The sequence below is a fragment of the Melanotaenia boesemani genome, chromosome 8 (genome assembly GCF_017639745.1).
Source record: "Melanotaenia boesemani isolate fMelBoe1 chromosome 8, fMelBoe1.pri, whole genome shotgun sequence".
Lineage (NCBI taxonomy): Eukaryota > Metazoa > Chordata > Actinopteri > Atheriniformes > Melanotaeniidae > Melanotaenia > Melanotaenia boesemani.
The window spans coordinates 5,096,601-5,123,127 of record NC_055689.1 but is presented as its reverse complement, the minus strand read 5'-3'; the positions used below and the strand labels follow the sequence as shown (position 1 = coordinate 5,123,127).

The 26,527-nt window shown below is 42.5% G+C and overlaps 1 protein-coding gene across 3 annotated transcripts in view; it reads left to right on the top strand.

Annotated features, from left to right (window-relative positions):
- Positions 1-26,527, top strand: part of LOC121644668 — a 43,346-nt gene that overhangs the window by 13,990 nt on the left and 2,829 nt on the right. For 2 of the 3 annotated variants that reach the window (XM_041992788.1, XM_041992786.1), the window contains exons 19-26: positions 142-300; positions 2,148-2,310; positions 2,387-2,574; positions 2,658-2,750; positions 2,885-3,089; positions 3,429-3,616; positions 7,695-7,792; positions 8,121-8,305. In XM_041992788.1, coding sequence (XP_041848722.1) covers positions 142-300; positions 2,148-2,310; positions 2,387-2,574; positions 2,658-2,750; positions 2,885-3,089; positions 3,429-3,616; positions 7,695-7,792; positions 8,121-8,305 — 1,279 coding nt within the window. The remainder of the gene's footprint in view (positions 1-141; positions 301-2,147; positions 2,311-2,386; positions 2,575-2,657; positions 2,751-2,884; positions 3,090-3,428; positions 3,617-7,694; positions 7,793-8,120; positions 8,306-26,527) is intronic. The other variant, XM_041992787.1, reaches the window with a different exon arrangement.

Here is a 26,527-nt window from a genome sequence, read left to right as displayed (position 1 = left end):
AATTCTGATTTTATTTATATTTCCCACAGCGTCCCACATCTTTTGGATTTGGGGTTGCAAAAAATCCAACTTTAGCCAAAAGTTTTAGCATAGTTTCTGCCCTGTCTCCAGTTAAGACCTCTCTCTCTCTGTGTCTGCCAGACTCTGTCGTGGTCCGGATCTCACAGGTTGAACTCAGCAGAGCAGCTGTTCTACACTCAGTCTCGCCTGTCGGTGACTGGTCCACCTTACCAGTGCAGCTTCACCCTCGCCCTCACTAACTCCTCCACTGCTCAGACCAACATGTCTTTGTTCTCTGAGGTAAAGAACATTGTGAATGATCAACTATGATGTGTTTTAATTACAAACACATGCATCAGGTCAAGCAGTGAAACATTTTGGCTGATTTCAGTGATGTTGAAGGTTACTGTATTTTAAAAATAATTTTTCCATTAAGAAACCTATAACATGTGGCATGAATTTTATTTCTATTTTCATTTCCAGCTGTTTTCCTCCTTTCCTCCTTTATTTTTATGCCATTTATGTGGGGTTTGTAAAAGGAAAATAAGGCAGAAATAAATAAGGAAAGAGAAATTTTAAAAGCAACAAATAAATGAATGAATTAATTGAAAATTAAATAAATAGGAGTATTAATACAAAGTTTAATTAAAACAGTTGAAAAAATTCAATAGATGTATAAATCTGTATCACATTTTATAGGTTTCTTAATTATTTTCCATCATTTTCATAATTTTTTGTCATCAGTTTGTTTATTGAGCCATTTTTATACTTCTGTATTTTCCGGCAGTATTTTTAGGCAATGTCAGTTCTCCATAGTTATTAGTTTTGCATCTTACTCTGAACAGCAGATCTGAAGCTGCAGGTGATTAGTCTAACCAAGCTTAAACAGAGGAATCGGGGTCAGCCGCTGATCTCTGTCTGGGCTGAGGTAATACAACGGTTTGAAGTGAACAGCTCAAGGGGCTTACTGAGGGTCATAAGAACTTGGATTCTCTTTAACATACAGGCTCAATAAATCCCGGGCTTCACAGTCAGTGCAATCTTCTGTCATTTGTTTAATTTTTCTAGGGTTAAAAGCTGCAGTTTCTGTTTACTGTGACATTTTTTTATACTTCCCTTCAAGCTTGGGGAGAATCTGCTCTGAAGAGGAGGCTTAAAAAGACACAACAGAGTTGTTTTAGTTCCTGCACTGCAGACAGAAAAGAGAAGACATATTTCCTCCAGGAGGTTTGTGACCTATAAAAAATTTGAAAGAGAAAAAACAACAACACATCTGTTTAGCTGGTTTCTACCACAGGAATCCATATTTGTGGATGTTTAGGGCTGCTTTTGGCCTGGATTTGTTACATTATCAAAGGTGAAGCTATACTATTATAGTTATAGTGGGCAGGGGGGGCGGGGCGTTGTGCAAAAGGTAGGCAAGGTCCATCTACTATGGAAGGAAATGACACACCCACATCCACTGCTGTGATAACTGTGGTCACATTAGAGAGACATGAGAAATAAAACATCAATAATCTGAATCCCTAAGTGGAAATATCTGCAACAGGTTTAAAAGGCTCCATAGAACGGTAAGATGGTTGTTTTGAAATGCAGCATCTGCAGGTTGATGTGGTAGCAGCCACTAATTGTTCTGGTTTACTGTCTGGTGGTGGTGGTAGACTGTGGCTAGCTCAACACTGGGAGCTGTCAGTGGGCAGTTGTGTGAAATGACAGTCCAGGTTTTGTGTTTACTTTATTGTTTCCCCTGAGAGGTGTTGAAGAGCTGAAAGGCGTGGGGAGGAATGATGGGCTGTCAGCGGAGCAGGACATTGACAGGAGTCTGTCCTCCTCTGCCTGGAGATGGCACTGTGCAGTGAATGATGTGGATTTTCTAGCCCCCTCTGGCTCCGCCCTTGCACAGAATAATGCCACCTCATGGTTAAAGAAGGCTGGAAACATTTACTGGTCTTTATGTTTTAATTTGTTATATTTGTACAAAAAATATGTACAAAAACTAAACAGAAAAGGTTTTGCCTGGTCAATTACTGCAGTTTCAATTTTAAGAATCCTAAATGTTTTAAGACCCCAAAAAAATCCTAAAAAGTGTTATTATGTTTGTCAGTGATAGTCGTCAAAAATACACAAATTGTATTTTCACTTTCCAGTACAGGATGGGTAACTGGAGTGTGGAGTTGGGGGGCAGCGCTGTGTCTTGGACCCATGGCTCAGGTCTCCAGCTGCAGACCACACTGGACCACAGAGAGAAGATCTGGCTGAACGGGACATTGAAGGGACGATGTCTCCAGACCACAGCAGGTTATATGAAGGGTAAATACACAACAATCTCAGCACTATGCCACAAATATGGAAACAAGTGTGAATAATTCTGCTTGTTTACGTGCAGATCCGACCCTCAGTGAGGATCTCAGTGTAGCAGTGTGCATGGAAGCTGATCACAGTTTTAAGATGAATGTGCGGAGAAGAGATAACAGCAACAAATCTGAAACTCTGGGAAGCTTGTCCGTAGGAGCAGCGAATCAGAGGCTAACGCTGAGAGCGAGAGGTTGTTTGCAGAGTTTGACTTCAGCAGAGGTATCCCTGATGGTCTCATAACATCCCAACCTTTAATCCAGCATGACAGTTTTTAAGTATTTTTAATTTTGTTCATTTCTCAGGACTGGCTTCACTATTTGAGCTTTCAGATGCTAAATAAACTTGCAGAGAGAATAAAAACATTAAAGCGTCTCCTCATAGAATTCAGGAAACAGGTAACCACAAAACACATGTTAGGATTTGTATTAAAAAAAGCCTTTGGCAGTTTAGCCAATAATGTCTGGATCTGACTTTGAAGGTATTAATGCAGCAAAGCTTTTAATACTGAGCTCTTTTGTCTTCCCTCCAGGGTAGAGACAGCCAGCTGCTGCAGGAGTTGAGTGATGTGCCTCTTCATGTTTCACGGCGTGTTGAGGCTCTGCTGGAGCATGGGGACAGAGACGTGTTGGCTCTGTGGCACCGAAGCCACATACGTCACATGGTGATCCACAGTCTACCTCGCTTCCTCAGTCAGCTGCAGAACGCCTCGCTGCTGGGACAACAGGAGCTGAGGAGTCAGTGGCCACAGATTTAACTAGCTTTTAAATAAATAAAAAAAACACAAAAACCTTTTGTTCTTAAGTTGGTGTAGCACAGCCAACAGAAATTATTTTGTTTGAAAATCTTTAATGACCTTAATCACTTGAACCATCAAAACCCCTCTTTTTTGTCTCTCATCTTATTATGTATGTTATCTGATTTCTGTCAAGACATGATCCAGAAATGTTTTTTTTTAAGGATGTCTCTGCTCCTGCTCCCCATCTCTGTTTTATTTCCTGTACTTTAAGTCTTGTGACTTGCAGCATCAATCTATGGATCTTGTTTTCAGTCTCTGGATGCCTGTGTGTTTTCAGGGCCCCTGGCCACTTTGGCCGGTGTGTACCAGGATGTGAAGGGCCAGAGTTTGGATGTAATATGGAGGGAGTATGTCTGGATGTGGACTGAAAGGCTGGTTGATGTTCTGCCTGTTCTGCTGGAGAATTCCCACCTGAGGCTGCTGTCACAGACCGGAGTGACTGCACTCCGAGCTGTTCTGGATGCGGTGAGGTTTTCATTTAATGTCAGTGTCAGCCATGTCTGTTTGGCTTTTCCAAAGTGATTTATATTGTAGACACGTCTTACAGCTTTCACAGATATTTAATATTAAAAGCCTGGATGTGCTATATATGTATATACACACATATGTGTGTATTTACATGTATATATATACACACACACACACACACACAAATATATATATATATATATATATATATATAGTGTTGGGGTAGTTGCTCTAAAAAAGTAATTAGTTACTAGTTACTCAATTCAATTCACTACAATTTCAAATTGTAGTGAAATTACTTTACTAGTTACTGCATTTGAAAAGTACCGCCACTACTTATTACTTTACTTTACCATTTCTAATTCACCGTGTAGACATGGACAAACATCATGGCCAAATCATCGCTGCCTGTCTGTATAGTGTTTACTGTATATTATAAACAAAATGGCTTTAAAACCACAAGAACAACATCCCCGTCTGTGGGAAGAAATGGGCACACTTGTCTCATAATCATTTTATCTAGTATTTTTCTAAACCTGGGCGATTCAATAGTCAACAGGGGGAGCATGTCTCCTACAATGAACCCTGCAACTAGCTTGTTCATTTCTGTCTTACCGGCTGCTGCTCTCCAGGAAATGTTGAAAAAAAGCTTAGCTTGTTTAGGCGGGTCGGCTGCTTGTTTAGGCGGGTTGGCTACTGAAGGACTCCTTCCACTGACCGGCGAGCAGAATCTTTCACCACAAGCTTGGACTGAAACTGGCCTGAACTAAAAAATAATGCGGATATCGCCACCGACCAAAAGCCCTGTCTCCGTCTCCAGCTTAATTTTTCTTTCTCTTTAGTTGGCACACAATCAGCTACGTCAAGCAAATCGATCTGTGTGGCAACGTGCCCAGGCAAGCACACACACAGGCAGCAGCATGCGCAACCACGTAAAGCAGATCAGAACTTTACACATAGGCAAACACGGCTCGAGTAACGCAGAAAAATGTGTTACTGTAGTCCAGTAAAGTCATTTTGTTACCAATATTTTAAGTGTAATGACCTACTTTCCTTTGTTACCCAAAAAAGTAATATTGTTACAGTAACACATTACTCCCTACACTGTATATATATATATATATATATATATATATATATATATATATATATATATATATATATATATATATATATATATATATATATGGTGTTGAAGCAGTGTACAGAGTGAAGAGGATGGGGGACAACACAGCCCCCTGAGCTCCAGTACTGCTGACCTCAGTGTCAGACATGATGTCCTTCAGCCTGACATACTGCGGTCTGTCGGTTAAGTAGCTGGATATCCAAGCAGCCAGGCAGGGGTCCACTCTCATGCTGATGAGTTTTTCCTTGAGTGCAAGGGGCTGGATCATACTGAAGGCACTCAAATAATCCTGGAAGAGTATGGTGACTGTGCCACTTCCCTCGTCCAGATGCGAGTGGGCTCAGTTAAGAGCATCTTCCATATCCACCTCTTCCTGGTCCATTCTAGAGAAGAATAATAATAATAATAATACATTTTATTTGTTGGCGCCTTTCTTAACACTCAAGGTCACCTTACAGGATAAAACACAAGAATAAAACAAATCAATAAATACACTCATAAATTAAAGAATGCATAAAACAATAATAAAAAGCAGTGTGAAATATTACAGTGAGTATGCCAGTTTAAACAGATGTGTTTTGAGTTTGGATTTGAACAGTTGTATAGAATCAGAGTTACAGAGGTCTGGGGGGAGTGAGTTCCAGAGATGAGGAGCAGAGCAGCTGAAAGCTCTGCTCCCCATGATAACAAGACGGGCAGGGGGACAGTGAGGTGGATGGAGGAGGAGGATCTAAGGGAACGGACTGGTATGGAGACATGGAGAAGATCAGAAAGGGAGGGAGGAGCGAGGTAATGATGGCCTTGTAGGTGAACAGCAGGATTTTGTACTGGGTGCAGTAGGTGATGGGGAGCCAATGGAGCTGCTGCAGGACAGGGGTGATGTGTTGGGTGGATGCGGTTCTTGGGATGACCCGAGCTGCTGCATTCTGAACGAGTTGAAGTTTATTAAGTGTTTTTTTGGGGAAGACCGAACAGAAGGGAGTTACAGTAGTCGAGACGGGAGGTGACAAGACTATGAATGAGTATGGCGGCGGTGTGAGGGGTGAGGGAGGGGCGGAGGCGGTTGATATTGCGAAGGTGAAAATATGCTGACCGGGTTATGTTATTGATATATGATTTGAAAGACAGAGTGCTGTCGAGGATAACACCCAGACTCTTTACCTGAGGGTAGGGGGAAATGGAAGAATCATCAATGGGAATGGAGAAACTGTCACATTTGGAGAGTGTATTTGGGGCCTACTAATAGCATTTCTGTTTTGCTGCTGTTTAATTTAAGACAGTTTGAGGTGAACCAGGACTTAATCTCTTGAAGACAATCTGTGAGGGAGGATGTTGGGCGAGTAGAGTTAGGCTTGGTGGAGAGGTAGAGCTGGGTGTCATCCGCATATCAATGAAAATGTATGTGGTGTTTTCTAAAAATATAACCGAGGGGGAGGAGGTAGATGATGAACAGCAGGGGCCCAAGGACAGAGCCCTGGGGCACACCAGTGGTGACTGGGAGTGACTGGGAAGTAAATGTTTTCAACTGGATGAACTGAGTGCGGCCAGAGAGGTATGATTTGAACCAACTGAGGGGGGTGTGGATGATGCCGATGGAGGAGAGTCTAGCCAGGAGGATGGAGAGGGAAATGGTGTCGAAGGCTGCAGGTGAGAGCAAGTTATGTTGAAACTCTGAGTATGTTAACCCTGAGTTGAGGGAAACTTTGGGTTTTTCATTCCAGAAAGAGAGGTAAATCTTCCCATGAGTCTGTTACTATGGTAACTGACTCCCCTGGCAGGTTCACAATCAGAAACCCTGAGTTTCTACCCATCTCCTCCTCCTGAAGCAGCTGTCATACATAGATTGTCTTGCCAACATGATTTCAGAAATTTAAGAACTTAATTAATACGAATGGCTATAAAGAGAAGATTTTCAGACCTCGAACAGATGTGCTATCATTTCCTGATCAGTACAAGCCGCACCATTTTACAGTCACTTAGATCTCCAGTCCTTAATCTCTAACATTACATAACGTGGACATCCAATGACGTCACAGGAAGTTTTCTGGGCTGTGCTCACAAATCCTCACACACGTCTGAAATCATAATACTATAAAATAATGCAGAGAGAAAAAAAGAGCTCTGTTGGCCTCTCTGGATTCTAGCAGACGGTCTATCTTCACCATCCTCTTCCTCCTATGACAAAGGAGATCTGTCTGCTTCATGTTTCTTTAATTTAAACTAATATATGTGGCCAAATCTGAGTACACACACACACACCTACTCGTTTTTTTTATGTTGATCATGATTTTCAGTTTTGTCTTCTGAATTTAATTTAATTTAAATTTCATTTCATTTCATTTGGACCATGTACAATTTCAAACACAAATGTTGTCATTTGATGCATCATATCAGTTAGCATTATAATTAACATCTGCAGTCAGGTGCCCATGATGATTCTCTGTGTGTGACATATTTCTATCATTCTTCTTGTACTGATTTTAATTGACCAGCACTGTCCAAATTAAATAAATAAGTAAATTAAAATTAAACAAGGCAAAGCAAACTTAACAAGAACAATACGCCTAATGAACCCAATCCTAACATAACTAGAAGATCCATCTTAAAATGAAAACCCAAAATCCAGATACTCCAATGGGATTAGCCTGCATGTTAGAAACCAGGTCACTAAGTCAACACCTCATCCCTATTAGATCATTTACTTGCATGTTTTATTTTAGATTTCATCGTAAACTTATAAAATATTGCAATAACGATATTTATATAAAATTTAGGATGGATGTGGCAATTAAGAGTACAGAAGAAAGCCAGATTTCCTAATAATGAGGTAACCTTTATGTAATTTGTATGGATCGAGGATCAGATCCAAAAATATAAAAGGTTCTAAAAAGTAATAAAACCATGCAAATGGTCTCCTGTGTTGTGTAAATTGTTGGTTTTCTCTGACAGGCTGGCCAACATACCTACCACTGGACTGAAACCAGGTTGGCCACAGCTCTCTCTGGAGTCAGGAAACAACTTGCTTCTTTGTACACTTTCTCCCCCAGGTATAGCACATATCTGAGACTTACTGCAAAGTAGGAAAAGCCCTTTATGCCCTCTCTTTCATAAAATGGCTTGAGCATAACAAAGGGGGGGGATATATTCCCAATTTTGTTATAGTTAGAGCAAACAAACCTGAGAGGAATCTTTTTTTGTTCGATGTCTGCAGCCAGAACAGTGACTGCTTTTATTCTTGACTTTCCAAGAATTCATTTGCAAAGTTATCTCTAGTTTAACTGATTAGACCTCAGGCTTGCGAGTTTGCAAATGTGACAGATGAAAATGAATCCAGCCAGATGTTTAAGTCAAGATCCTGGTGTCTTTTTTTTCCAGGGAATGTACAGTGACTGTGTCAGTGCCGCTACCACCTTTCACCTCAAAAAAGATGGCCGAGGCAGGGCTGGTGGAGATCCTTCTGGAGGAGTGGTTCCTGAGGCCTCTGCAGGCCCTCGCCTCTATCAGACCTACTGCTGAATTTTACCACCTCAAGAGGAAAATGATGGACAGCCCCTTCATACGTAAGACAGAAGGAATTTTGTTTGTATGTCGTAGTTCAAAAGTAATCCTCTATTAGTGCTGCCTGTTCAACTGCTTGTTAACAGAAATATCTAATCAGCCGATCACATGGCAGCAACTCAACACATTAAGTCATTTAGACATGGTGAAGATGACTTGCTGAAGTTCAAGCTGAGCATCAGAATGAGGCAGAAAGGGGATTTAAGTGACTTTGAATGCTGCATGGTTGTTGGTCTGAGTATTTCAGAAACTGCTGATGTACTGGGATTTTCACACACAACCATCTCTAGGGTTTACAGAGAATGGTCTGAATAAGAGAAAATTTCCAGTGAGCAGCAGTTGTCTGGACCAGAATTATTGATGTCAGAGGTCAAAGGAGAATGTGCAGACTGGTTGGACATGATAGAAAGACAACAGGAAGTCAAATAAGAACTGGTTCCAACCAAGATCTGCAGAACAGCATCTCTGAACACACAACACGTCCAACTTTGAAGCAGATGGGCTACAGCACCAGAAGACCACACCAGGTGCCTCCTGTCAGCTAAGAACAGGAAACTGAGGCTACAATCCACACAGACTCACCAACACTGGACAATAGAAGATGGAGAAACGTTGCTGGTCTGATGAGTCTCCATTTCAGCTCCACATTCCCATAGTAAGGTCAGAATTTGGTGGAAACACCATGAAAACATGGGTCTATCCTCCCTTGGATCAACACTTCAGGCTGCTGGTGGTGTAATGGTGTGGGGGATATTTTCTTGGCCCACTTTGGGCCCCTTAGTAACAACATGGCCTGGTTTAACCACCACAGCCTACCTGAATATTGTTGCTGACCATATCCATCCCTTGATGGCCACAGCGTAGCATCTTTTTTTTTTACCCTGTCCTGTCCAGCATCCTAACATACAGAATGGTGGTCTGCATGCCATATCTTGCTTGACAGATTTGCTCTACCAAGGGAAACCTGTTATATACATGGCTGCCCTTGATGTTTTTTATTATTATGGGTGCCAATGCTGTAGGCATTGGCAACATATTACTATCGCTCTGCATTTATTCTGCTTATTATGGGTGCCAATGCTGTAGGCATTGGCAACATATTACTATCGCTCTGCATTTATTCCGCTTTTTATTATTATTCCGCTTTCCGTTTCCGCTCCTAACTTTGGCGGCTATCTCCTCCTACAGCTTTCACTCTACCCCCACAAAAGTTACATCAAACTGTGCGTCTCGATCGGGACATGTGTGGTATGACTTTTCTTGTACAAAAGTCTGGCGGTTCTGGAGTAAATCGCAATAAACCGCGGTTCTTGGTCCCATAGGAATGAATGGGATTTGGGTCGGATCAGCCCAAAAACATAGGTCACTTTGGAAGCCTACAGCTCAGCCATACATTCACCTAGAAACACCATTCAAAGTTTAAACGGGTCACGAAAGATAAATCTATAATTGGTCCGAAGGGCATTTTCATATCTCTAACAGTTTGTTCACAATCTCTGTTTAAGTTTTAGCAAAATGTGCCAAAATCCTCTCCCTCAGCTCCACTCTGGTCCACTCAAGCTTTTGCTTCAAAAACACATGCTTAAACAAAGTTCTCTCACGGCCAGAGTTTTTGCTCTACAGACACAATTTTTACATCAAAACGTAGGGTTTTTTGTTGGCTTCCATTTATCAGGAGCTCATTTTGGGCTAGGATGTACAGATTTGGAGCTATGAGGCTCAGAAAGACACAAAGTTTTCTCTCCCCATGCAAAATCCCCATTGACTCTGCTGATATGCAACCATTTTTCAAACTGCTGCCATTTAAGTTCTGTTTGCAGTACAGTGACCAGACTTATATCCTCTTGTTCCTCAAAGCCTCCTGCACGCAACGGTAAAAGAATTATTTTCATATGTATTACAGTTTGCTTTCAGCAGCAAGAAGTTCGGAGGCTTGCACACAGTGATTTCACAGTGCTCTGTCTCTGTCTGTAACCTGAGCCTGCCTGTTTGCTGATTGGGGGAAAGGGTGGGGGCATGGTTGCCATGGAAGCAGCTGCTGTCATTGCAAGGAGCCACTGTTTAGCCCTTTTAAACCTGTCAATCTGCAGATTTTGCAATCATGCAGAGATTAAACTTTTTTTTTCTCTGTCACTTTTCTATCCTGGACACATCTAGATGTACCCCCCCCCCCCCCCCCCCCCCACACACACACACACACACACCACTATAATGAAGTGACTCTAACTCTGGACTGGGTTGACCAAAGACCACATCTGCATGTCCAGTGGTTGTCAACACCATACCCCCCCCCCCCCCCCCCCCCCCCCCCCCCACACACACACACACACACACAAAAAGGAAGTGACTCTAACTCTGGACTGGGTTGACCAAAGGACTTAAAACTTGCCAGTTTCATTGAAAGTCCCTATGTAAACATTTCTGCACATGAACAATGACTACAGCGCCACCTAGTGACCGCCTGATTTCTGCAGTTTTTCCGATCACGCTGATGTTTGGCTGTTTTCATCTGACGACCCATCCGAGCGCGCTCGTGCACGCGCGGCGGCTGCGGCGCCACCTGGTGGCCGTACAGGATGTTTAACGGCATCGCGTTCACGGGCGGGTTTGCCTCCGTCTCGCGCAGTCTCACTCGCGCCGGCTGGCTCCATCGCGGCGGCCGCACGGCCGGCACGCCAGGGGGGCGGCGGGCCGACCGGCGCATTGGCACCCATCAAAATTTCTTTGAAATTTTCTAGTTATTATGGGTGCCAATGCTGAAGGCATTGGCAACATATTACTATCGCTCTGCATTTATTCCGCTTTTTATTATTATTCCGCTTTCCGTTTCCGCTCCTAACTTTGGCGGCTATCTCCTCCTACAGCTTTCACTCTACCCCCACAAAAGTTACATCAAACTGTGCGTCTCGATCGGGACATGTGTGGTATGACTTTTCTTGTACAAAAGTCTGGCGGTTCTGGAGTAAATCGCAATAAACCGCGATTTTCGGTCCCATAGGAATGAATGGGGTTTGGGTCCGATCAGCCCAAAAACATAGGTCACTTTGGAAGCCTACAGCTCTGACATACATTCACCTAGAAACACCATTCAAAGTTTAAACGGGTCACGAAAGATAAATCTATCACTGGTCTGAAGGGCAGTTTCATATCTATTATAGTTTATTCACAATCACTGTTTAAGTTTTAGCAAAAAGTGCCAAAATCCTCTCCTTTTGCTCCACTCTGGTCCACTCAAGCTTTTGCTTCAAAAACACATGCTTAAACAAAGTTCTCTCACGGCCAGAGTTTTTGCTCTACAGACACAATTTTTACATCAAAACGTAGGGTTTTTTGTTGGCTTCAATTTATCAGCAGCTCATTTTGGGCTAGGACGTACAGATTTGGAGCTATGAGGCTCAGAAAGACCCAAACTCTTTTCTCCCCATGCAAAGTCCCCATTGACTCTGCTGAGATGCAGCCATTTTTCCAACTGCTGCCATTTAAGTTCTGTTTGCAGTACAGTCACAAGACTTATATCCTCTTGTTCCTCAAAGCCTCCTGCACGCAACGGTAAAAGAATTATTTTCATATGTATTACGGTTTGCTGTCAGCAGCAAGAAGTTCGGAGGCTTGCAGACAGTGAATTCCCTGTGCTCTACAGCAGCCTGTCTCTTTGTGTGAGTATGTGTAACCTGAGCCCCTACATGTGTGGCTGTGTGCTGCCTGTCTGGGGGAAAGGGTGGGGGCTTGGTTGCCATGGAAGCAGTCTCAGCTGCTGTCATTCTGCAGATTGCCACTGTTTATCCCTTTCATACCTGTCAATCTGCAGATTTTGCAATCATGCAAAGATTAAACTTTTTTTTTCTCTATGACTTTTGTATCCTCCACACATCTAGATGTCCCCCCGCCTCTAAAATGAAGTGACTCTAACTATGGACTGTGTTCAGCAAAGAACTTGAAACTTGGCAGTTTTATTAAAAGTCCCTATGTAAACATTTCTGCACATGAACAATGACTACAGCGCCACCTAGCGGCCGCCTGATTTCTGCAGATTTTCCGATCACGCTGATATTTGGCAGTTGTCATCTGACACCCGATCCGAGCACGCTCGTGCGCGCGTGGCGACTGCAGCGCCACCAGGTGGCCGTACGGAATATTTAATGGCATCACATTCACGGGCAGGTTTGCCTCCGTCTCGCGCCTCTTGGCGCCGTGATGGCAGCGCGGCGTGCGCCAGGGGGCGGCGGCGCAACGGGCGCATTGGCACCCATCAAAATTTCTTTGAAATTTTCTAGTTATAATTCTTCCGTTTCCGCCCGGACTTTGGCGGCTATCTCCTCCTACAACTTCGCCTCCACCCCCACAAAAGTTACATCAATCTGTGCGTCTCGATCGGGACATGTTAGGTATGACTTTTCTCGTACAAAAGTCTGGCGGTTCTCGAGTAAATCGCAATAAACCGCGGTTTTCGGTCCCATTGGAATGAATGGGATTTGGGTCAGATCAGCCCAAAAACATAGGTCACTTTGGAAGCCTACAGCTCAGCCATACATTCACCTAGAAACACCATTCAAAGTTTAAACGGGTCACGAAAGATAAATCTATAACTGGTCTGAAGGGCAGTTTCATGTCTTTTACAGTTTGTTCACAATCACTGTTTAAGTTTTAGCAAAAAGTGCCAAAATCCTCTCCCTCTGCTCCACTCTCCTCTCACTGTAGCTTTTCCTTCCACAAGACTTTCTTAAACAAAGTTCTCTCACGGCCAGAGTTTTTGCTCTACAGACACAATTTTTACATCAAAACGTAGGGTTTTTTGTTGGCTTCAATTTATCAGGAGCTCATTTTGGGCTAGGACGTACAGATTTGGAGCTATGAGGCTCAGAAAGACCCAAACTCTTTTCTCCCCATGCAAAATTCCCATTGACTCTGCTGAGATGCAGCCATTTTTCCAACTGCTGCCATTTAAGTTCTGTTTGCAGTACAGTCACAAGACTTATATCCTCTTGTTCCTCAAAGCCTCCTGCACGCAACCGTGAAAGAATTATTTTCATATGTATTACGGTTTGCTTTCAGCAGCAAGAAGTTCGGAGGCTTGCAGACAGTGATTTCCCTGTGCTCTAGAGCAGCCTTTCTCTCTGTGTGAGTGTGTGTAACCTGAGCCCCTACATGTGTGGCTGTCTGCTAACTGTCGGGGGAAAGGGTGGGGGCTAGGTTGCCATGGAAGCAGCTGCTGTCATTGCAAAGAGCCACTGTTTAGCCCTTTTCTGCTGCCATTTAAGTTCTGTTTGCAGTACAGTGACAAGACTTATATCCTCTTGTTCCTCAAAGCCTCCTGCACGCAACGGTGCTGCTGTCATTCTGCAGATTGCCACTGTTTAGGCCTTTCATACCTGTCAGTCTGCAGATTTTGCAAACATGCAAAGATTAAACTTTTTTTTTCTCTATGACTTTTCTATCCTGGACACATCTAGATGCCCCCCCCCAACACAAAAACAGGAAGTGACTCTAACTCTGGACTGGGTAGACCAAAGAACTTGAAACTTGGCAGTTTTATTAAAAGTCCCTATCTAAACATTTCTGCACATGAACAATGACTACAGCGCCACCTAGTGACCGCCTGATTTCTGCAGTTTTTCCGATCACGCTGATGTTTGGCTGTTTTCATCTGACGACCGATCCGAGCGCGCTCGTGCACGCGCGGCGGCTGCGGCGCCACCTGGTGGCCGTACGGGATGTTTAACGGCATCGCGTTCACGGGCGGGTTTGCCTCCGTCTCGCGCTGTCTCACTCGCGCCGGCCGGCTCCATCGCGGTAGCAGCATGGCCGGCACGCCAGGGGGCCGGCGGGTACACCGGCGCATTGGCACCCATCAAAATTTCTTTGAAATTTTCTAGTTTTTACTGTAATCTTATTTTCTTTAGTCTTTATATGTCAGTGTCGAACCTGACAGGGAGACAGAGGAAGAGGGGAAAAAAAGAGAGAAAAGAACAGGATTAAAATGTGGAAATAACAGTTGTCTAGGCTGCCTAAAACACACCACACCACACCACACACACACACACACACACACACACACACACACAAACAATATAAACTACCACAGTACGACATAATACATAAAGAAAATGTACAATACAATTGATAAAAACCATCATTTTTATTGTGGCAACTCTCCCCATGAGTGAAATGGGTAGAGATTTCCAGCAGGCAAGATCATCTTCTATAGTCTTAAGAAGGTGAATGTGATTAAGTTTTGTTAGTTCTGAGAGCCTGGAGGGAATATTTACACCCATGTATCTAATGTTACCTGATTTTAAGGTGATGTTGGGTAGATTCTGAAAGCTACAGTTGATGGGTAGAACTGTACTCTTAGACCAGTTAACGGAGTAATCTGAGAGTGATAAGAATTTATTAATTAGTGAGATTGTTTCAGATAGAGAGATTTGTTAGTTCTGGAGGAACGGTAAAACGTCATCAGCATAAAGACTTATTTTATGAAATATATATTTTTGGACTGAATGCCTTTAATAGCTTTATTTTGTCTAATTGCAGCGGCTAGTGGTTCAATAAATATAGCAAAAAGTGAGGGAGATAGTGGACAACCTTGTCTGGTACCCCTTTGTAGATTAAAACTTGGAGAGGTTTGGTCATTTGTTCTAACACTCGCATTAGGAGAACTGTATAAGATTTTAATCCAGTTAATGAAAGATGGTCCAAAGCCGAATCAGTTTAAAGTAGCTAGTAAATATTTCCAGTTAACACGATCAAAAGCTTTCTCTGCATCTAAAGAAACTATTATTGTTTCCAGGTTATTGATTGTAGAATAATCTATTATATTAATTAGTCTCCGCATATTAACAGAGGAATATCTGCCCTTTATAAAGCCTGTTTGATCAGGGTGTATAATGAGAGGAATTACTTTCTCTAACCTTTCAGCTAATGCTTTGCAGATTTTAAGGTCAGCATTTATCAGTGATATGGGTCTGTAGCTGGATGGTATTGTAGGGGCTTTACCTGGTTTTAATAGTACAGTTATGGTGGTAGAGTTTATGTTTGGGGGTAAGTAACCATTTTCCTGTATTTGTGTCACCATTTTGAAAAATGTAGGGGCCAGTGTTGACCAGAATTCTTTATAGAACTCTGATGGACCTGGGGCTTTTTTACAGGGCATATGTTTAAGGGCTTCATGTAGCTCCTCCACTTTGAGGGGGGAATCTAAGGCCGTGACTTGTTCCCGCTGTAAACCTGGAATATCTATGTTGTTAAGAAAATGATGGATATCGTTGTCTGATGGATCTAAGTGTAATGTATACAGAGTTTTATAGAAATCTCTGAAGATGTTGTTTATTGCATCTGGGTCATGCGTAATATTACCTACTGAATTTTTAACAGCTGATGTGGTACATTTTTCTTTATTTATTTTCAACTGATTAGCTAAGAATCTTACTATGTTCTTACTATGTTCAAATGTCTCCAAGCATAATCTTTGCACCAGAAATTCTGTTCTCATGTTAATTATTTCATTTAATTCAAGTCTAGCCTTCCTTATTTGGTTCATCGTTGGTTCATCTGGTGAAGCACTGTAGGCGTCCTCTGATGATTTAATTCTTAGTTCAAATTCTAATATTTTTGAGTTTTCTTTCTTTTTTTATGTGATGCAAAAGAGATCATTTTGCCTTTCATTACCGCCTTCCCTGCTTCCCACAGAACACATGCTGAGGCTCCTGGTTTGTTATTGTTTTCTAAGTATATAGCCCAGTCTTTTGTAAAGTAGCTGATAAAGTTGGGATCTTTAAACAACGCTGAATTAAATCTCCAGCTTTTAGCCCATGGTGTGATTCTTGTGTTCCTCAAAGTGAAGGAAACTGGTGCATGGTCGCTGATAGTGATGGTGTGAATCTGTGTCTCTGAAATCTCACTTACCAAAGAGCTGCTAACCAGAAAATAATCAAGCCAGAACCATGTTAAAATCCCCTCCTGTGATCAGTGTGCTATCTGCATGTTCAGAAAGTGATGTGAATAAAGATTGAAAGAAGGAGGGATCATCAACATTTGGGCCATATAAGTTAGCTAAGCATAACTTCATATTTTGAATAGATAATTTTACTATGATGAATCTCCCTTCTGGATCTATGATAACGCTGATTTCTGTGAATGTTACTTTTCAATTTATCAGAGTGGCTACCCCTCTCTGTCTGGAGTTATAACAGGCTGAGTAAACATGAGGAAACTGTTGTAGAGAGGGCATTCACTGATGTTTTTGTCATATGAATCTCCTGTAAGAACACAATGTCTGCCTGCAGATCCTCTAATCTATTACAGATTTTTAGTCTCTTCTCTCTGTGGTCCCAGCTCAATGCACATTCCATGAGATAAATCTAAGTATGGTCATGCTTGTGGTGAAAAGTTGAGTGCTGGATGCTTCTTGTTGATATAAATGTGTGTGTGTGTGTGTAAGTGTATGAACATGTATGCGTAATGTTGTGTGCCTGTGTTGAATGTTATTAAATGTACTTGAATTAATAAATGTGAGTGTTGGGTTATATATGCGGGTATTACTAAATGTGCTGTGCAGCTTAGCATTAGTGTTATATGGTTCCGTGAGGTGGCAGCTAGAAAAAAAGAAAAACAAAAAAAAAAAAAAAAAGAGTGCAGAGAGAGAAAAAGAAGAATAAAGTGAGAGGAAAATGACAAAAAAAAGGAGGGGTGAAAAAAAGAAAATGAACCCATGAAAAATAAATCCATTTTGTGAACATTAGAGACTGGCAGTATTATTGTCCAATGTGAACAAACATTAAACTCTGTGACTTAAGCCCAGTGAGTCTGATTAGCGTTTATATCACCTGAGCAAAGTGTGGATACATATCTGAGGTCAGTAGAGCAGGGAGTGGTGTTATGGTCATGATGTAGCTGTCCATTGACATAAAGTTTGTCCACCGAGATTTCAGCGCAGGCTCCTCCGTCCAGGAATTTTATCCTGATGGGGAACAAGATCTTGCGACACTCCAGGATTTCTCTGGGAAACTGATCGCTCATGCTAAGGTCAGTCCCACGAAGCTGTCTGCCGCAACGCTTCACCTCTTCTTTTTCTTTGTGGAGAACGAATTTAGCAACTATCGGCCTGGGTCTGCCCTCCGTTTTTTTTTTTTTTTTTCCCCCCCTATGCGGTGAACTCAATGAAAGGAGATGGCTTTTACCTTTTCCTCTAAAAGTTTCAGCTTGGTTCTGATAATTTTTTTTTTTTTTTTTTTTTACAACTGCCTCTGTATCTTCCTCCACCTGCTCAGGGATCCCTGAAATAACTAAGTTATCTCTCATGCTACTAGCCTGCAGATCTATGACCAATTCTTTCATTTTTCTTTTTAAATTATCCTCTGATAGTCGGCTTAGTCCTTCGGTAAGGCTTTTCACCGAGTCTCTGAGGGCGTTGTTCTCCGTAGCAAGAGCTTTCACCTGCTTTTGGCTATATTCCCAACTTTCTTTTAAAGATTGAAACTCATGATGAAGAACTTCCAGCAGGGAGAGCCGGGCATCAAGACTGGATAGCTTCCCGTTGATGGAGATTAAGATATCCGTCGTATCGCTGGCGGTTGGAGAAACTGAGCTGGTCGCTTCAGGGGAATCCGCCAGGCGAACCCTTTTGGTGTCATGAGGCTGACAGGTTTGGACTCAGAAGAAGGCTCAGAAACCCAGGGATGGGTTACAAACATTTATTGGTATACAACTGATAGAATGTGCAATCCTGGTCTTCTCTGTGGTCAGGCTTCTGTGGATATAGGAGACAGGAGTTAGAACGCAGAGAGCGGCAGGTGACAGTGCGCAATAGTGTGGGCTGACGTACCAGCAGAGTGAGATCCAGCGGGTGAAGGAGGATTGTATCAAGATCAGAGCCGAGGGAGGAATCCGCTGCGTGATGTGGGAGAAGCTGCTGAGCAAAAGAGAGGTTAGAAGCTGGATAATAACCCACAGGTCGGACTGCTGACCAGGATGACAGCGTGGGGTCAGAGAATCCTCGTGGGAGTGAGGAGAGTTGAGTCCGTGATCCGTTATCTAGGTCCAATAATCTATTCCAGAGGTCCGAGAGCCAGGAGATCCAAACAATGACAAGCAGAGTACCAGACAGGGGCAGGCAGAGGCAGAATCCAAATCCAGGCGACAGGGTCAACAACAGACAGGCAGAGAAATCAAGGCTGGATATGTACAGGGAAGAACCAAAACGATCTGGCAGCTAAGGGTTGAAACAGGCAGGTATATAAAGCGCTCAAAGCAGGTGGAGCGCATAAGCAATCAAGCCAGCGTGCAGGGAAGATGCCTTCAGGGCAGCTGGGAAAAACGGGCTCCGGACCACGGAGCATGACATTTTGGAGCCGGTTTTGGAGCTCGTCGTGGCACCATTCGACTTCCCTATCACGATCCGCAGAAAGCTTTCTTTGATAAAATCTGTCGGGCTGGTGAGATCTTCTTCGCTGTGATCCAGAGTGACCGGGTTGGTGTGGTTTGGAATATCGACCCCTTTTTTAAAATAAACATATATTATTATTATTTAAATTGTTCTCTGTTAGCTTGGGGCATTTGTTTTCAGTAGCCTGCCATGTTGATCCTGCCAAATCTTGCCAAGTTTCGCTGAGTCTCGTGTTACAGCATGCTGTGAGACTTAGTGTAGCATCTTCTGATGCTACATCCAGCAGGACAATACAACCCCTGGCAAAAAGTATGGAATCACCAGTCTTGGAAGAGCGCTCATGCAGTTGTTTTGTTGTGTAGAACAAAATCAGAAGACAAACATGACACACAACTCTAGTCATTCCAAATGGCAACTTTCTGGCTTTAAGAAACAATAAAAGAAACGACGAAAAAACATTGTGGTAGTCAGAAAAGGTTACTTTTACTGACCAAGCACAGGGAAAAAAATATGGAATCACTCAATTCTGAGGAAAAAAATATGGAATCAGTCTATTTTTGGGGGGGGAGTCAATTTCCTTTCCCTAAATGAGCACCTGCTTCAGATTAGATCTGCTTGTTAGTCTGCAGTTAAAACCACACCCGTGACCACACCTTGGAGACCTGTTTCACCAAGGGGACTGGCATGAATCATGGCTCCCACACAGGAGATGTCGCTTGAAACAAAACAGAAGATAATAAAACTTCTTGAAGAAGGTAAATCTACACGCAATGTTGCCAAAGATGTGGGCTGTTCACAGTCAGCTGTGTCTAAGATATGGACCAAGTACAAGGAACATGGGAAGGTTGTTCAAGCTAAGCGTACGGGTAGACCAAGGAAGACATCCAAGCGTCAAGACAGAAAACTTAAGGAAATATGTCTTAAAAACAGAAAATGCACAACAAAACAAATGAAAAACAAATGGGAGGAAATTGGAGTCAATGTATGTGACCGCACTGTGAGGAATCGCCTACAGGAAATGGGATTTTCATACAGGAAAGCAAAACGAAAACCATCATTGACACCTAAACAGAAAAGAACAAGATTACAATGGGCTATGGAGAAGCAGTCGTGGACTGTGGAGGACTGGATAAAGGTTATCTTCAGTGATGAATCACGGATCTGCGTTGGACAAGGTGATGATGCTGGAACTTTTGTTTGGTGCTGTTCCAATGAGATTTATGAAGAGGACTGCTTGAAGAAAACATTAAAATTTCCACAGTCCTTGATGATATGGGGCTGCATGTCAGGTAAAGGCACCGGGGAAATGACCGTTGTCACTTCCTCAATAAATGCACATGTTTACACTGACATTTTGGACAGTTTTCTTATCCCATCAATTGAAAAGATGTTTGGGGATGATGATATAATTTCCCAGGATGACAATGCATCTTGCCATAGAGCAAAAACTGTGAAGGCATTCCTTGAAGAAAGACGCATAAAGTCAATGTCATGGCCTGCAAATAGTCCGGATCTCAGTCCAACTGAGAATCTGTGGTGGAAATTGAAAAAAATGGTCCATACCAAGGCTCCAACCTGCAAAGCTGATCTGGCAGCAGCAATCAAAGAGAGTTGGAGCCAAATTGATGATGAATACTGTTCGTCACTCGTCAAATCCATGCCTCAGAGACTGAAAGCTGTTATCAAAGCCAGAGGTGGTGCAACTGAGTATTAATGGTGTTAGAATTTTGTTTTTGGTTGTGAAAATAGACTGATTCCATATTTTTTTCCTCAGAATTGAGTGATTCCATATTTTTTTCCCTGTGCTTGGTCAGTAAAAGTAACCTTTTCTGACTACCATAATGTTTTTTCGTCGTTTCTTTCATTGTTTCTTAAAGCCAGAAAGTTGCCATTTGGAATGACTAGAGTTGTGTGTCATGTTTGTCTTCTGATTTTGTTCTACACAACAAAACAACTGCATGAGCACTCTTCCAAGACTGGTGATTCCATACTTTTTGCCAGGGGTTGTACACCATGTCACAAAGCTCAGATTATCTCCAGCTGCTTTCTAGAATATGATGATAAGTGTCAATATGGAGCAAACCTCTGAGGAAGGTTTCCAACACCTTGTTCAATCTATGACACCAAGAATTAAAGTAGTTCTGGAGGAAAAAGTGGATCCAACACGGTACTACAGTGATCACCAGCCCATTGATTGTGGTCAACTTGTCAATCTTGGAGACTTTCCCTGTTGCTCTAAAAAATAAAATAAAAAGTCATTCAAAAACACATTACATCTCTCTCTGATTAATGCTTGGTTTTGCAAGCACCTATCTTTTAATCCAGTTTGAATTTTTTTCAGTGTACCAACTTTAAGTGGCCAATGAGATAAGAGTGTCACAAATATTAATATAAGGCACCCCGGTGGAAGCATGTGGACACATAGTTAGCTAGCATGACGGAGGCCCCATTAAAAAAGCGAAAACCTACAATTTCCATCCATAATGAGAGGAGGATATTATTTTCACCTCGTAAAAGTCAAATGTGCATGCATGCTATGTCACCAAAAACAGGTGCTGTCCAATTGAGGGAACTGGAGCGGCACCACAACACCAACCACTAACCACCAGAAATAATTCAAAGACAATTTTCCACCAAAGAGTTCAATCCGAGCCAAGAAAGTTCAAGAGCTGAAATCACAGCCAAAGGTCAGCAGTCGCGCTGCGACTAAAGCGTCTTTTCGTGTTAGCCACATTTTGGCTAAACACAAGAAACCTTTTTCAGACGGGAATCTGTTGAAGGAAGCAATGACGCCACTGCAGAGACTGTTTGCAGCAGCTTCAAAAATCAAGATGACATAAAAGCCGCACTCGTTGCTGCACCGCTGGACTCCGCAACACCGACAAGGAGGGTCAAGGTACTGTCATAGGATGTGGATCAACAGGTTTTGAGGACTTGTCGCTCTATGAATATGTTTTGCTGGAGTTCGATGGATCGCTGGATATGATGGACACAGCTTTATTTACAACTTCTTTAAAAACTAAGTCCGTGAAAATAACATCCCCATTCATAAATTAGTGGCAATTGCTACAGATGGGGCATCTGCAATGTGCGGTGTGCACACTGGTTTTATAGCGCTGTGTTGTAATGATCCAGATTTTCCTGACTTCATTAACTGTTATTGTGTGATTGACCAACAAGCTTGGCTAGTGAAGTTGTGGACTTTTCTCCTGTAATGAAACTGGTGGTCAAAGTGGTAAACTCGATTCGAGCTTCAGTGTTGCTCATTCAGGGTGTTCTTGGATGAGCTTCGGTGCTTGAGCAAAGCGCTGCAGCGTTTTGTTGACCTGCTGCCTGAAGTAAAGAAATTTATGTCAACAAGAAATGAGGATCATGAGGAATAATCAGATGATGCGTGGCCACTGGACTTGGGGTTTCTGACAGGCCTAACAGCAAAACCGAACTCATTCAACAGCGAGCTCCAGGATAAAGACCGACAGCTTCGCCATATGATAAGCGTTGTGTTTAGACCACACATCTTAAGAAAGGGAGGCTGACAAACTTTTCCATCCTGGAGAAAATGCCACAGTCCAACATAGACAACCACGATTTTCGTTCTGAGCAGAGCTGTGTGTACCTAAATAAACTGGCAGCAGAGTTCAGTCTGTGTCTTGGTGAGTTAGATAGCATGGAAGATATTGCTGCACTTGTCTGAAACCTATTCCTGCCAGTGACTATAGAGGAGATAGCAGCCAAACTCCAGCAGATATTTGCTTTTTCATGTGTAATTGACATGGAAATGGTTGATTTGTAGAATGATGTGGAGCTAAAAGATAGATAGATAGATAGATAGATAGATACTTTATTGATCCCGAGGGAAATTCAAGCATCCAGTAGCATATACATACATTAAAGGTTAGTACTTGACATTAGGGGTTAGTACTTAAGCGTAACTAGACTCATTTAAAATTAAATAAAGGCAAAGGTAGATAAAGGAGACAAAATGGTAAAAACTATTGTACACTCATTGTAATGTCTACTCAGCTAGATATGCTATGAAGCAAAGACACACTCCGAGTTGGACCGAACAAGAGTCATTATTATGGTCTATGTACATATATACTGTACAGGTGATCAAGTATGTATATATATTGACAGTAGTAACCAAAAAGGTGCATGAGTGAAAAAGTGCAGGATGTGCAAAAACTGCTGAAACAGTGTTTACAGAATGAGATAAAAACAAATGTGCTTACAAATGAGAAAAAGGCACATGTCCATAAAAACTATTCAGACTATGGTTGTGGTTGTGACCCCTGCGCCCTCAGCGAGATGCTGTACAGCCGGATGGCCCGGGGTACGAAAGAGTTTCTGAGTCTGTTGGTGGAGCAGGTCAGGGACAGTAGTCTGGGGCTGAACACACTCCTCTGCCTGCTCAGAGTTCTGTGCAGAGGGTGAGAGGAGGAGTCCAGGATGGTCAGGATCTTGTCCAATGTCCTCTTTTCTGCCACTGAGTCCAAAGAGTCCAGCTCTGTGCCCACCACAGATCCTGCCCTTCGGATCACTCTGTCCAGCCGTGCTGCGTCCCTTTTCTTTATGCTGCCTCCCCAACACACCACAGCATAGAAAAGGACACTGGCCACCATAGTCTGGTAAAACATCAGCAGCAGTTTCTTGCAGATGTTGGAGGACCTCAGCCTCCTTAGAAAGTACAGACGGCTCTGTCCTTTCTTGTGGATAGCGTTGATGGTCTCTGACCAGTTCAGTCTGTCATCCAGCTGCAGCTGCTGCACCTCCACACCCTCTATGCAGCCGGGCCTCAGGTCTGATCTGTTCCTCCTGAAGTCAACCACTGTCTCCTTGGTTTTGGAAGTGTTCAGCTGCAGGTGGTTCGCCCTGCACCAGCCAACAAATTTTTCCACCAAACTCCTGTACTTCTCCTCCTGTCCATCCTTAATGCATCCAACTATGGCAGTGTCATTTGAGTACTTCTGCATGTGGCAGAGCTCAGACTCATACTGGAAGTCTGATGTGTAGATTGTGAACAGGACAAGGGAGAGCACAGTGCTCTGTGGTGCTGCAATGCTGCTGACCACAGTGTCTGGGCCTGCCCGGATGTGCTGCCGTGGTGTGGGTTGGTGCATGCCTTGGTGTCTGGTTGACGCCCTGGGACCCAGGGTATGGCCCGGGGGCAGGGGGGGTGTAGGGGTTTGAAGGAGGGCTGAGTGGGATTCGGGGGATTATAGGGGGAGGTGCTGGGGTGTGAGACAGGGATGCTTGTATGTTGTGTGTGTGTCTGTACTTTGGATGATGTTTGTGTGGGTGGGGGGGGATGTGGGTCTGGGTGTGGGAGGATGGGTACTTTCTAGGGTTGGTGACCCACAGAGAGGATATCCTCTCTACATCACTGATGTGCAAGGAGTAATCACCCCTTTACCCAGACTAACTGTTCAATTCCAAACAATTCCAGTAACTAAAGAACAGATCTTTTATTTTCAGCAGCAGAAAAAGTCCCTCACCATGACTCTGCCACCCCCATGCTTGACTGTAGGTTTAATGCTCCTTTTATGGAATTCTGTGTTTGGTTTTACACCAAAAAAAAAAAAAAGGATCTCTGTCTCCTAAAGATGTGCAATTTACAATAACAATATATATTTAGCAATATTTTTACTCAAATCTGTGTAAAAAATATGTTTAAAGATCTGACTGGATAAAGAGTATAATACTTTTTCACAACAATCTTCATTATTTCAGACACCAGAATGACCCCAGATATCTATCTATCTATCTATCTATCTATCTATCTATCTATCTATCTATCTATCTATCTATCTATCTATCTATCTATCTATCTATCTATCTATCTATCTATCTATCTATCTATCTATCTATCTATCTATCTATCTATCTATCTATCTATCTGTCTATCTGTCTGTCTGTCTGTCTGTCTGTCTGTCTGTCTGTCTGTCTGTCTGTCTGTCTGTCTAATCATTATCTGTTATGTTTTGTATTTGCCTCCATTGGAGGAACCAATGAACAAACCAATGAAATGGGGATCCAAATAAAGATTAAATTGAATTTCAGAGGCGAATTATCTTAGTTAAAGTTCTGTTTGCTTAGAGGAATTTCCTTGATTCACTTAACAAATAATTATCCAAATACACAGAGAGGAAAATGTGGTTACATTTTAAACAAAGCTGCAATCACAATCTGTTTTATTGAATAAGCTGCAAAATATATTCAAATCTTTGGCTTGTTATTGTCTAGAGATGATTGGAAACAGTATGTGAACACTTTGGCTTAAAGAAAATCAAATAAAACCAACTGGAATTGGAGAGGAACCACCAATAGTGTGGGTTTGACTCTGATTTATAAAAACATTTGTGCTTCCCCACAAAAAGCCTCTGCTGATGTAAACCATGCATCTTAACAAAAGCAGATTTCTGAGAATATCTTACTTTTTCAAGAAGCTGAAAACTACTACAAATTAGTTTTCAAAGAACTGAGTTATTCATCTTCCAGCAGTTAGCCAACACACAGTCTGTTTGCCTAGTTCCACTCAGGCAAAATGTTTTGTGGGCTTAAGAAACTATGATTGAATTTGTTTGGGCCGAACACACAGTGGAGATGCCAACATGAAAGTCATCCTAGCAATGAGGTGGAGTACGAGACAAGATGTGGTATTTTATGTTCTCCGGGTCAGGAAACCATCATTAGAGGGAAAATGAAAATGATCTTGGCTGTCCAGCTGAAGCAATGACTTTACACTGACCACATTATGCTCTGTTAAAGATTTTACAACCACAAGTCCAAAAAAGTTTAGATGTTGTATAACATATGATTAAAACAGAATGCAATGATTTATAAATCTCAGAAATCCAAATTTTATTCCTAAAAAACATAAACAACATATCAGATGTTGAAACTGAGACATTTTATCATTTCATGAAAATATAAGCTGATTGTGAATCTGATGGCAGCAACACGTCTGTATAAAGTAGTTCCAAGGTGATGTTCAGCATAATGTAGCATCTCCTCTTCTTTTAACATCTGTCTGTAAACATTTGGGAAGGGAGGAGACCAGTTGCTGGAGTTTTAGGAGAGGAATGTTGTCCCATTCTGCTCTGATGTAGGGTTCTAGCTGCTTTACAGTCCTGGACCTTAGTTGCTGGAGTTCTGTTTCCATGATGCTCCAGATGTTGTGTATTGGTGAAAGGTCTGGACTGCAGGCAGGCCAGTTCAGAAGCTGGACTCTGTGAAGCCATGCTGCTGTGATGGATGCAGGATGTGGTTCAGCATCGTCTTGCTGAAATTTGCAAGTCCTTCCCTGAAAGAGACGTTGTCTGGATGGGAGCAGATGTTGCGCTAAAACTTTCATGTTCTTTTCAACATTGATGGAGCTTCACAGATGTGGAAGCTGCCCACGTCATAGACTCTAATGCAGCCCCATCCTATCAGAGATGCAGCTTTTCACCTGTCCACTGATAACAAGCTGGATGCTCCTTCTCCTCTTTAGTATGCAGGACACGCCGTCCATGCTTTTCATAAAGAATTTCACATTTTCATCCATCTGACCACAGAACAGTTTTCCTCTTTGTCTCAGGCCATTTTAATGAGTCCAGAGAAGACGGTGGTGTTTCTGGATCCTGTTTACATCTGGCTTCTTCTTTGCATGATGGAGCTTTAACCTGCGTTTGGAGATTTCAGGGTGAACTGTGTTCACAGACAGTGCTTTCTGGAAGTCTTCTTGAGTCTATGCAGTGATTCCCAGTAGAGAATCATGTCTGGTTTAAATGCATTGCTGCCTGAGGACCCCAAGATCACTAGCATACAGTTTGATCTCAAGCCTTGTCCCATGTGTTTCTCT